The following is a 14,125-nucleotide window of genomic DNA, read 5'->3' as shown; positions in this document are numbered from 1 at the left end:
TGATGGTAGTAGGTGCTCTGACTGCAGTAAAACAGACTTTTACAAATACTTGCATGAATAGTAACTAATCCTACAAGAAACTGGAAATTCAGTGTTAATATTTAATAATATTTATTTGCACCCAGGTCCATTATGAAGCGATTTGCTGAACTTTTGATATCTATGTACCTAGCATTTGAACAGAAGTGTGGCTCTTACAAAGTCGTTTGAGCTCCATTTTTATAGAATTTGAAAGATGTTGATAATAAGTAAAGACACTGTAGATATCCTGTAAAATCAGGATTGATACTTAGATTGCAGAACTTTTGTCCCTCCCACGGGGTGACTGCTATTAATAATACAATACTGCACTTTAATGTGAATGTCTATTGTTTTAATGTTACTTTTAAAACCAAATCAAATTGATAGTCTTGTTCACATGACCATGCTGCAGCCAGTACTTAAAATATTAGAATGTTTAATAAATGAATATGTCTATACCGTCACACATACATATACACTCAAATATTCATAAATTACACACACAAGCTCACTTTTATGGACAATATATTTAAATTAATAAAATAATTTTAAAACACAGGGATTTAGAGCAGAATTACAAAGTCCTTTTTAGAAAATTTACATGTTTTAAAAATAAATGCCCAGTTAGATGGATTATCCAAGCAGTCCGAGATCACTATACAATGTAGCTGGTCAGATCCAGCAAGTATGACGTCACGTCAATGATCTGATCAAGAATACCTGCCCTGGCCACTCTCCGGACGTTTCTATCCATTTGCTCACATTGTGGGCCCAAGTAGCCTTTTTTACATAAGCACTTGTTTGGTCTCACGCAGACGCCTCCGTGCCGACACTCTGGTTCACATTTTGCTGTAAAAGATACAGTGGTTTCTGAATAGTAACTTTTTTGGCATTTAAAAATAAAGTCCCTTCAAAAATACGTTTCTCTTATAAGCAAGACTATTATGTAATACAGGGGTGGGCAAACTACGGCCCGCGGGCCACATCCGGCCCGTCAGCCCTTTTAATCCGGCCCGCCGCCTCCGGCCCCCTTAAAAGAATGACGGGCTCTGATTGGTTGCGCCCCGTGCGTGCGCACAGCGTCAGCACGCACGGGGTGCAACCATATAAAAGAATGCACTGGGGAGCCGGGGAACAGAAGGACGGGAGGGAGGAAGCAGCGGGTTGCTGGGGAGGAGCTGAGAGGCCCCATCATTTTTGATGGCAGCCCCGGGCGTAACGCTGTCCGGCCCGGTCCGTATGTTAATTAATGTGGCCCCTGAGCTAAAAAGTTTGCCCACCCCTGATGTAATACCAGTGATGCACTGAATTCATGTTTTGAATTTGCTCGAATACTGAATCCTACACAAAAGATTCTGGCAAAGACCAAATCATATCCTGAATCAAACTAACTTGCATATTCAGAAAAAAAAATTACAAAATGAAATGATTGTAAATAAAAAAATCATCTCATTCAGTTTTAAGTTTAAGTCTTAGAAAAAAAATGATGCAGTTAATGAACACTGCAATAAGTGCCCCTGGATTCAGTGCATCTCTAGTAAATCCTGTTTTCAGTAATGATGCTACAGGTATGGGACCTGCTATCCAGAATGCTCGGGACCAGGGGTTTTCCAGATAAGGGATCTTTCTGTAAATTGGATCTCCATACCTTAAGTCTGCTAAAAATCATTTAAATATTGAATAAACCCCGTAAGATTGTTTTGCCTTCAATAGGGATTAATTATATCTTAGTTGGGATCAAGTACAAAGTACTGTTTATTATTACAGAGAAAAAGGAAATGGGAGACGGCCATTATGTAATTCGGAACTTTCTGGATAACGGGTTTTCGGGATAATGGATCCCATCCCTGTATATTTCATTATTTCACTCATTTATAAATGTTTACAATGTAGATCACCAGGAGGACAAAATCCAAAGAATTACACTTGAAAAAGAAATTACATTGAGAAAAGTTATATCACCAAAAGAGGATTTACACAGTTAGTTACTAGTATTAAGGATGTCACAAAAGCCATCAGCATTTTCTTACAGTCACATAAAATGAACTAGTTCTGCAATTTAAAAATATAATCCAGCACTAACCAATTCTGCAGAACTCTCCTTCCCATCCCTGAGTGCAGCAGCATTTCCCTGTGGGCGTGCAGTGCCCATTTCGGCAGTGGCGGGAGCATTCGGATGCAAGTGGCTGTGCAGGCATTAATGGACGTTTGCATTCTTCTGGAACTGTTGGTCTACATGCAGGGAAAAAATAGGCAATGCTGAATAATTTAGAGCAGTGGTTCCCAAACAGTAAAGATGGTTTCCCAGGGGGACCAGGCTGCCTAGGTAGAGATTTGGTGAGAATTAGTGATGTGTGGGTCAGAAAAAAATTCAACCCGCAAAACCTTATCCTGCACCCAACCCTTACTTGCATAATGTTGCCATTGTACGACCTGCACCCAACCTGTATCTCTGTTTTCCCACTCTGTACACTACTTCTGTATGTGCCTTTGGTTCCAAGACAGGGAATCTTCAGGAGCAGAGCATAACTTCCCAAGTCTGACCCACATGCAACCCGCACTGGTCGCCCAAATTTAACCCAATCCCACCAAACTTGTGGGAAAACCTGTGTGTCCTGTAGGTTTTGTGCAAACTGGCACATCACAAATGAAAATATCTATTTGCTCCCATATGTACTCTTGAAAGCCTCATTTGACATTTGAAATTTTGAGATGAACACATTTGCTGGCCCCGATATTCCTGTAGCTATGACTGAATGTAATCAGTAACTTGCCTTGATTTTAAATGAGTAAAGGCAAGACCCTTTAGCCTCTACTATAAGGGTATCTGTGAAGCAAATGACAGCATTAGGTAAACTGCAGGGACAGTGTATACAAAAGCCACTATAAATATCTGTAACAAAGGAATATTACTTCTTTATCGACTGAGTTGATTTGTTTTAGGCACTATGATGGGATTTGGGAATAAAATCCACTAGCAATCATTCTATTATAGTGTCCGATGATAATTCACCTTAGAATTCAGTTTCCCTAAAGCTGATATTACACTATGGGGCTGATTTACTAACCCACGAATCCGACCCGAATTGGAAAAGTTCCGACTTGAAAACGAATATTTTGCGACTTTTTTGTATGTTTTGCGATTTTTTCGGATTCTGTGCGAATTTTTCGGATCCAATACGATTTTTGCGTAAAAATGCGAGTTTTTCGTATCCATTACGAAAGTTGCGTAAAAAGTTGCGCATTTTGCGTAGCGTTAAAACTTACGCGAAAAGTTGCGCATTTTTCGTAGTGTTAAGTTTTAACACTACGAAAAATGCGCAACTTTTCGCGTAAGTTTTAACGCTACGCAAAATGCGCAACTTTTTACGCAACTTTCGTAATGGATAGGAAAACTCGCGTTTTTACGCAAAAATCGTATTGGATCCGAAAAATTCGTACAGAATCCGAAAAAATCGCAAAACATACGAAAAAATCGCAAAGTACCGATCATTACGAAAAAAACGCAATCGGACTCCATTCGACCCGTTCGTGGGTAAGTAAATCAGCCCCTATGAATGGGAAATACAGATTTATCACACTAATAACGTCATTACATGAATGTATATAAAATTGACTAAACAGTGAGCTTAGTAAGGTTTAGGCTTGTGATTAGGCGTTAGGTGGATTTAACATGACTGGCATATTTGATTTGTTACATATAAAGCTGCTTAAATTTAGCATAAAAAACATTAACCATAATAAGATGAGCAAGTCCAAGCATTCAAATATTATCTATTATAATTATAAAAATACAATTTGAACCTATTTATAGAGTGATCATATTTAATAAATAGCAAATCGTGTGGATATAAGGCACACAACATTCCTTCTCTTCATATTTAAGCATGGGTGCTAGCTAGCAAGATTTTATTTTGCATTTTTACATTACAAAAAGGGTTAGATACAGAGAGAGAGAGATTTAAGAAGAAAGTTAAGGAGTCAAATTAGGTAGTTAACCAACTCAAGCAATAATACTTATTCAGCAGTTGTAGCAAGTGAGTCCAACCAGGGGCTCCATATTTTATGGAATTTTCCAGCTGCCATATTGCTACCCTGACTGAGCTCCCTAGATAGCTCAACCCAAAGAAATGAATTATGTACAAGAAGTTGAACTCATTAAATGGAGTCTGCAAAAGAGCTGCATTCTATCAGGTTTGTTAACACAAAGCTCAGAGCTGTCAACACCACACGTTCTATGCTGCAAAATGTATTCCTATAGATTTGCTGTTTGAGCACCCAAGAAAAACGTAAAACAGCGGACAGGTGTACTCTCCAGAAGCCTATGCAGATGCATTTGTGAAGAAGTGTTCCAGTTTTGATAAACACATCAAAATCAGAATAGTTTAGCCAATCAGAATCTAAAATCTCTTGTCTGAATTACAGCCAAAAATTAATTTAAAAAAAAACTATTCCGGGTGCATTATAAATTCATTAACAGTAAAAAGCTGCAGAACAGCCAATAACCTGGTACCATAAAACTTTGTGCACAGATGAACATGAAGGTGCACTGAAGGCAGATATCACATAATATACACCAATGTTTGTCTGAAAATTCAGAATGCATATTTAAAGCGAGATAAAAAGTAGAACTAACAAATTATGAATTTGGGCCCAAGCTAACATGATGTTTCTAAAGACAATGTAGAACCACTAGAGTCCTAAAAGCAAGACCATTCACCTCAGTAGGGTATCATATTCATTAAGACCATGGCCTATTTGACACAACAATATATGTCTTGTAGTTATTGTTCCCACATTTTTGTGCTAATTTATACACCTATTACATTCATAAACATCTGTATTGTATGTATGAAATCACAAGTATATTTTAAGTTTAAATAATGTCTTATAGAGAGAGAGCTAAGTAGCCTAAAGCAAATATTGCTCTAGCCTGAAACAAACTGTGCCAAAATAAACACAGTGTTATAGAGCGGGCATGCACCAGTTGAAGCCTATTTTATAAGTATGCATGTTTTATAGCTATTTCAATATAGAAGTTGCCCGGCACACATTCACATATTTTAAAAGGCTTATAAATAATTGCACCTGTGGCCCAGATCAGTTAGAAATTAAATATACAGTCAGAGCTTTTCCATAAACATGACCACCTTAATACCTTTACAATTGCCAGATTTTTTTGAATGCTGAGAAAACTGTATCACATCATAAAACTGCACAGCTAACTACCAATGTTCCATCAAATAAATATGTTTTCATGTTTAAACTGTGCCTCATTCTACTTAATACATCTGCCTAATAATGAGATTTAAAACTCTAACACAAAAAGTTAAATTAACAAGTAAAGATAATAAATGGCTATTTCTTACCTATAGGATAATATGAACATTGGCATATTGTTCTGTTGTTTCCATTGCACCAATATAAAATTATGATCATTGCAAGCTGTCAGTGCTCTGTTCTTGATATATGTTTTATCTAGGCAGTTTCCTGTAGTTTTAGCAAAACTGTTATTCCTTTTGCACCTGATCGCGTGCTTCACAACTTATATGCAGAAAAACCGCCAGTGAGATGTCAGGTTGAAAAAAAAATGTGTCCAACTGAGGAGCTTGTTTAAGTGTAACAGCACACTCTATGTCATACTAAAAGTTATGCTGAAGGCGAACAACCCCTATAAGCTAGCTTATGTCCAACTATGTCCATGTGTCTTTCTATGGGGTGAGATTACCAATGTAAGCACTCTATGCTTATAGTAAATGCAAGCAGCAATAAAGCAGATGGCCTAAGGCTAACAGCATGCAGGTAGGTTTCTCCCCCAGAGAAACTGACCGATGTGCCATTAAGAACACTACCAGTTTGGAATTTTAGCAGGTATCTGGTTGCTAGGGTCCAATTATCCTAATGACCAGGTAGTGGTTTGAATGAGATACTAGAAAATGAATAGGAGAGGGCCTGAATAGAAAGATAAGGAATAAAAACTAACAATAATAGTATTAAAAAAAATTGTAGCCTTAGGGCTCCGGTACAAGGGGAGATTAGTCGCCCGCAACAAATCTCCCTTGTTGCGGGCGATAATCTCCCCGATATGACATCCCACCGGCGAAAATGTAAATGGCCGGTGGGATGGCATACGCGGCGGCGCGATTTGCGGAAATCGAAAAGAAGCATTTAAACTTGTAACCACTTTTGGTAAGGATGAACTTAGTTGCCTTATCACCTTTATCATTTCTTACTGTAAGGTGAAGTATGTTGAGTACAAAAGGCATATTAGAGTACAGGTATAGGATCTGTTATCCTGAAACCCATTATCCAGAAAGCTCTGAATCATGGGAAAATCATTTCCCATAGACTCTATTTTATTTAAATAATTCAAAGTTGCTAAAATTATTTCTTATTTCTCTGAGATAATAAAACAGTGCCTTGTATTTCATCCTAACTATAATATAATGAATCCTTATTGGATGTAAAACTAGTCTATTGGGTTTGATTTATGTTTCTATGATTTGTTAGTAGACTTAAAATATGGAGATCCAAGACAACTTATCTGGAAAACCCCCCAGGTGCTAAGCATTCTGGATAACAGACCCCATACCTGTATTATACTGTGGAACAATTACTGGATATTTTTAGTCTACATCAGGCAGATGGGATGACAGTGGGACTTACAGTTTAACAACATCTGGTGGGTTGCAGGTTGGGTATCCCTTATTGATTTATTATTTTTCCGGCCCACATTGAATCCAGTTGTTAAAAGTACAATATTCCTGAAGCCACGTTAAAACCTGTTGCTGCAGCTCCTGAAAGATTTAACTGTTACGCCTTTTTATCTGAAGCAACAAAAATAGCCATGTATCAAATGAATTAACGTATGGTCCATTTACCATGACCTTTATTCCCATGGAGTTATGTCATGTTTGCAAATCCTTGAGAAGTTAACCCCTCTGCCACCAGATGTGCTCTTTCTCTGGAAGTGATTCAGGCAGGGAAGGGATTAATGGCTCAGAGGTTAGTGCAATGGCTAAACAGTTTGCACTACTACCAGGGTGGTCGCACAAACAACACCTGCTGCATAAGCACTTGCCAGCTGGGTCAACAGGCCCTGTTGAGGTTTATCAACTGCAGGCACGATGTGCACAGAACTTTATAAGGAGAACTGCAAGGAACAAGCACATCTACCCTTTATCCAGTGCAACCTTAATAATCCTCCTCAACTAATATCTAAAAATTTTTGGAAAAATGCAACATGCACAACAAATCCAATCTTTATGAGATGTATTGGAAAGAGAAAGCTGTTATTGCACCACAGAGTCACTGGTACAACACTTCTTGTTAGAGTATTTGTGTTCTTTTGCCTAAAAACAAGCAGATCTATCATAAACCCATGTGAACAGCTCCATTTAAATGGGGGGGGGGGGGACTGTGATGCATCTTCAGCTGTTATATATAACAAAAACATACACAATTTTAGATTTAGCTAAAGGTAATTAAATACAGTGTCTGTAAAAACTGTGATTCTGATATCAGAAAATCTCACGACAAAATGGCCACAATGACTGTAAGTGCCAACAGCTGGCATCGCACAGATGTAACATTAAATATTACATGATCACAGCTACTTTTATTGCCTGATACCCACCATAGATTGCTTTCCACGTGTGCCATTGCCCCTACAGTCATGAAATACATTTGTGAGCCAGTATACATATGCAGACAAACATAATTTAAACAGCTTTAGGGTATGCCCATGCACTGCAGCGAATATCTAGCAATTTGCCCCAATATCTGTTCATGTGTAGTACCAAAATAAGCTCCCATTTCCTTCCAATAAACCATACACCTACAGGTATATCCTACAAGCATACAAACATATTGGCTGTGGAATAGGCTTTATGGGTCCCCCAAGTGGCCCAGTCATTCAGCCAGCTATCTGAAGAACAGAGCATTGCCCCTTATTAGCTAAATTGACCCATATGTGTAACTGGACACTGATATCTGGTATCATTTACAAAGTTGAAGGTAGGGTACAAAGTATATTGTACATAAATTGGGTGCAATCTGACATTTTTTTTTAAACTTTGCACCCAACCTATTTGAATTTCTGCAGGTCTCTCTCGCTCTGAACACAGCATAGTCTGCATTTGGCAAAGCTGTATTCATGAGGGGCAGGCAAGAGAATTCATGTAGGCAGCACCTGTTCTACCCCCCACCCATCCGTTAACGTACATGCGATTCAGGTGTTAGGGAGCATTAGCAGATGCAGGCTGCAATGTGGCCCTGTACTCGCCACCTGCTCTATGGCAGTGCTGGCCTGCGCCTATCCTACGCTGAACTGTGCACCTAGTTCCAGATATTTACAGTTAATGCACAAGTGCCAATCCAGTATGAACACTCTGTACTGTACGTCACTGACAGCAGAGGAAATGCAATATTCAAACTATATAAGTTAACAGATATGCAGTTTATATTTAACTATATCTCCTGAAAGACTCCTAAACTAAAGGTATTTAAGAATCCCCCATTTTACCTTTTCTTGTGTACTCTCTTTAGTATGCAGGGGATTATAATCAGAGGTACAGTGTATAACTGAAACCTATGGTCCATATGTACGCAGAACAGGTGAATGCAGCCATAGTGCTTGTCCCAGTTCTGTACATATGTTTGTTCATCTTCAGGTCTCACTTTGCTGTACATCTGTATTTAGAAGATGCATTGTATTGATACAATAATACATACAGGGCCAGACTTAATTCAGTGAGATATCGGTCTATCACTGATGGACATTGAATTGGATCAGATTTAGATTCAATTTAGAAAAACATACCCTATGGTTTAGCATATGATAACTCTAAGAAAAAAACTAAAACTGAATTAAAAGCACAGTTTTTCTCCTTGAATTGAATCTGATCCATGAGTTTCCACTTGATAAACCATAAGATAAACCAAGAGATAACTTTTTCTCACTGAGCTGAATCTGTCCCATTGCTTGTTTATTCACCAGCTAGTGAGGAAAATGCCCAGCGAGAAATAAAGTTTTCTTGGGGAATTCAATCCTGAATCTTGACGATTTCAATCTTTTTGCTGCCTGAGTGTTTTGCAGCTCAGCATGAGGGGGACAACATGCTCACAATGATCACTTTGCAAGAGCCAGGTGCAGTTGGGTGCTTTTTGCTTGACATTGCAGTACTGTGTGTTTTTGAGCACTAAGTGCTAGGCAAGAGATTCCCTTTCAGAGTGAGTGGTGACTACAGTGCCCAAAAAATCGTTTTGTTGCCATTATCCCATAAACAGAATTATTCCGGTGTTTCATCTAGACTGCAAAATGCAGCCAACAGCCTCCTACATCAAACTATAAACATAAAGGAATACTATGAAATATGCAAAGCAAATGAGGGATTTAATAAGTCTCCTGTTAAAAAATTAGTGCAATATGACTAAAAAATAATGACATCACCTTACGGAAAGCCCATTATAAATGTTTATCAAAACATTAAAAGTTTTAAAACTGGCCATATACCCAATACATTTGGCTACAATGATTGTGTTTGAACTGCTGTGTTCCAAACAAGAATGAATAGGTTTTGGTTGAATCCAAGCCTTTTAACAGGGCTGTATCTTACATGCTCATTACAGTTTGTATACTGATCTGATCCTTCTCCCCCTTATGTAACTATAAGTTTCTGCCTGCAGGTGGGGTGGGGGGGGGATTTTGTATTAGCATGTACCTTTTTATATGGGCGCCTATATATATTGTCCTCCCTTTTAGGTTTGTGTCTGGCCAAAACAAATCCTTTGAATCATGTGATTTAAGACCACTGGGCAATGGATGATGCTTTTTTTGCTTGCCTATTTTATGTATGTGATTTATCTAATATGCAAATAAGGGTTTGCATTCTGTCTCAAATTCAGTCAAATCTTTTGTGAAGGATTTGGTATTTGGCCAAACACCAAGCACTGCATATACTAGTACTGCTAAATAAATAAAGTTATACACACATAAAAAATCACCATGAATTAAGAGTTGTTTTGATTGGCATCATAACTGTGTTTTATGTGACAACTAGACAACTAGAAAGACTGCCTAATACTATTAGTTTATATATGTTTTAGGCAAATATCATTGCTAATCTTATTTCAAATGTATCCATCAACACCATGGGGTCAGTGGGCTTAGCATACTTGTAGTCTGCCTCCTCCAGATACTCTCTGATGCTTAATATGACATCCTTCTCGCCCACACACAAAATAACCAAAGCAAGAACACAGCAATGGGAGGTCTGGCTTTTCAGGTATGACATTTTAAGACCACCCTAATAGCTGAATGAGCACAAGCAAAGTCAAGGTCAATTTAAATGCTGTTTTGTAATTAGATACTGACGGTTGACAGAATATGCTTAAATCCCTAGTAACAATCCACCAGGAACATTGGAAGTTAAGTGAAAACCCTCAACCCCTTAACTGCTGCTCTGTGATTTGATGTCAGTTTTATAGTCCTGTTGCATTGTCACTTATTCTTTTAAACTCTGCAGTGTGTGGCAAATCCCACCTCTTTAGCTTCTTCTCAATCATTTCACAGGTCAGCGTAGGAAGGCCTCTCTGGCTCTGGTTTTCCAAATTAATTTTAAGACACTTCTTTTTGTTTACGTTCTTTTCTCAAAGAATGCCACACAGTCCATCTGTTTCTAAACGTTTACTCTTGGCGTAAACACAGCCATTTTGGGCCTGCCTTATGCCCATAATAATAAGAGAGAATTTAACTACATTTATACTGTATATACAAGGTGTCTAACTGTTCATTGTATAATGCATCACTCCTTTAATTCAAATAATACCAAGGGATGGATGAAGAAGGCAGTCAACAAATCTTTCAGTGTCCAATTAAAAGGGATAATATATTTATGATGATAATGGGCTTATTTGGGTTCTAACTTATGATGATTTCTTATAATAATAATATGATAATATATAATAATAAATAATTTTCTTATAATACTATATATATATACTTGAACAGAAGGACCGCTTCACACAGGACTTATGAAGAAATGTAGTTTTATTCACGCATCACAAATGGAGACTGACGTTTCGGCCGGACTCCCAGTCTTTCTCACTTTGAGTCCTGTGTGAAGCGGTCCTTCTGTTCAAGTATCTATACGGTTGTGATTTGGACTGCACCCAGGCCACTGATCCTCTACATTATTGTGAGTGCCGTTCCTTCTACAGTAATATATATATATATATATATATATAAAAAATGTTTTTATATTTTTACAAAACAAAATGAAAACAACAAAAAAATCAATATTTTTAAAACAGATGGTGGAGTGGGGACCAGACTCTTCCGCAAACCAACAGATCGGAATTCCATCCTGCACGCCTCTAGCCACCACCCTCCTGCTACAATCAAGGGCATCCCGTATTCCCAATTCCTTAGGGTCATCAGGATCAACAGTTCCCCTGACACAGCCAGAATACAACTCCAAGACATGTTTGACAGATTTCTGGAACGTGGCTATAAGGAACAACTACTACTCATACAACTTCAAAGGGCTCTCACCCATACCCAAGACACTTTGCTTAACAAAGACTGCACACAGGACGCACAACCAGCACCATTAATTTTCACAACCACCTTCTCATCCACTTCCCGTGCACTCTCAGAAAGCATCACCAAAAATTGGCCTATGGTCAATCAGGATGAATCACTATCTCTCTATCATGCCAGCAAGCCTGTTATTGGCTACAAAAGAGGTAACAGCCTAAGAGACCTGCTAGTCAAAACCTACCCGTGTGGTTTATACTACGTGGGTAAAACGGTGACTACTTTGAGAGAACGCATTGGGAACCACCGCTCTGCTATTAGCAGAGCGTTGAAAGAGGGTGAGTCCATCCAGCCGGTCGCTAGACACTTTGTTAACATGCGACACCCCTTGCCCACATTTAAATGTATGGCCATCGATCACCAACCTCCCCTAACAAGAGGGGGCAACCGGGACTTGGCCTTACTCAGAAGGGAATCTCGCTGGATACACAAACTGGACTGTGTCGCTCCACGTGGTCTTAATTAAATCTTGCCCTTAGGTTGTTTTATCTAATATTTTGTATTGTTCCTTTCCTCAGAATGGACTCTGAAACGTATCCGTTAATATAGCTCTGCAATACACTTCTTCTTACCTATGTTTTTCACCATTTGTTTTTTGGTATCATTTCCACCAGGTACATGGTTTTGTAACTATGCACCACTTCCTTAGCAACATTGTTGCAACCTCTTCTGTTGGGCTAGGGTACTACGTTCGGTATGCATATGACCTCTTGTGGTAACTGTGGTTATGGCGACTCTCCCTATAATGGTGCTATATGTGGGTAGCAGGCGTACCCATGCCCCTTCCCTGAACCAATGTATATTGCCCCGCGTGGGGTACACCTACTCCCCGTGTTTGGTGTTGGTGCGCTGTACATTGGGGGGCCTGTAGGCGTTGGTTCCCCCCTTCCCCAGGTACGAGTATATGCCCTGCGGAGGGCTTTTGGCACCCAGTGACTGCTGTTGCTATCCCCTTATGTGAGCTATACAGAAGGCACTCTGTGTCTCATGGGCACTATTCATAGGCACAATGCGCAGCCCTGGCGGTACCCCGAGTCCGGCGCGCTCCCTTTTGTTTGTGGACAATCACAGCAATACCAGGTTCACCTATGCGGTGACCTAAGTGTCTGCTGCCTATTTGCTTGTCCCTAATATGTAATATGGCCCTGCCCTTTTGGGCGCATAAGCTTGGCCAATTTTGCATGTGCCTTTCGATGCCCGCTCACGACCAGGGGTTGGTTGCCTAGCAACGGCGACGGTACTAGTTTGCGAGTGTGCTCAAGGTTCCGTACCGTGGGGTTGGTTTTTTGTACTGGTGGCTCCTTCCCAGCACTAGTGGAGGCGAGAGGGGGTGGGGCTTTTCATGCTCTTGCAACTTTTAAAAGAGACAAAATGGCCTGATGTTGTCACTCCCTGAGGCCTCCTTTTTTTTCTCTGTACCCAATAGCTCTGGACTTATTATCCTTACATGTCTACACCTATACGCAATTTTGGCAATGGTTTTCCACTGTTTTTTGTTGTTTTCATTTTTTTTTGTTTTTTTGTTTATGGTTGCCTAGCAACAGGCTTGGCGCCCTTTTTTGCTTAAAAACGTTTGTACTGCACTGTGATGTTACTGTCCCTGATGAAAGTTCCAGATAGGAACTGAAACATCGGACTGAATAAAGCCTCACATTTATTTATCTAAACCTCTGTGATTCTTCTTGAAAAACATCCTGCGTGTGCTGTCATTCCAACCCTGTGTATCTACGCTTTCAGCACTGGCACCCAGGTATTATCTTGCTCTTATGGTGTGCAGCTTTCCAGCAACTCGTTTCTATATATATATATATATATAAAATATAAGCTTTGAACACAAAAAGATCTAGCTCATAATTGTAGAAATCCAAAAAATAGGAAAAAAGCTTCAGCAGGTTTGCTGCAAAACATTTATTATGGGTAGTGGTAACATGACATGTTTTGGGTCAATACCTTTTATCAAGTTTATCTAATTTATAATGTAGAAGTATAAGTAAAATTTCAAATTAAAAAAGAGAATCAGAGCTGCCACCAAAAGGATTAGGGAGAGTGGTTTAAAGTAGAAGGCAATCCCATCCACACATGTGCCTCATGCCTTGGTACTGACTAGCTGATATCAGATATCACACTGAACAGTAAATTCAAACATTCGAGCACTCCCAAGATGGTCATTCAGGAGAGAAAATCTCCAAAAAGGCACCACTCTTAGGGGCACATTTACTGACCCACGAACGGGCCGAATGCGTCCGATTGCGTTTTTTTCGTAATGATCGGTATTTTGCGATTTTTCGGAAAATTGTCGCGACTTTTTCGTAGCCATTCCAAATGTTTTTTCGTAGAGTTACGACTTGCGCGAAAAGTCGCGACTTTTTCACAGCTTTCGCGCCAAGTACGAAAGATTCGGATTCATTCAAGCTTCAGTATGGTGACTTTTCTTGGGCCAGGTTGGTGCTGCAGGGTGCCATTGAGTCCTATGGGAGGCTTTCAAAATCATGCTAAGTCTGAAAG

At 39.3% G+C, this 14,125-nt stretch overlaps 1 protein-coding gene across 1 annotated transcript in view; it reads right to left on the bottom strand.

The window, feature by feature from the left end:
• Positions 1 to 351: 351 nt before the first annotated feature.
• The window catches only part of hhip (hedgehog interacting protein), a gene marked incomplete in the record, with an annotated part of 84,190 nt that continues 70,416 nt past the window's right edge, over positions 352 to 14,125 (bottom strand). Inside the window, 2 exon segments of the mRNA NM_001007190.1 lie at positions 352 to 870; positions 2,105 to 2,253. Of these exon segments, the coding sequence (NP_001007191.1) occupies positions 677 to 870; positions 2,105 to 2,253 (343 nt within the window).

This window comes from Xenopus tropicalis, chromosome 1, assembly GCF_000004195.4.
Source record: "Xenopus tropicalis strain Nigerian chromosome 1, UCB_Xtro_10.0, whole genome shotgun sequence".
Taxonomy (NCBI): Eukaryota; Metazoa; Chordata; class Amphibia; order Anura; family Pipidae; genus Xenopus; species Xenopus tropicalis.
This window is presented reverse-complemented; position numbering and strand designations above follow the sequence as displayed.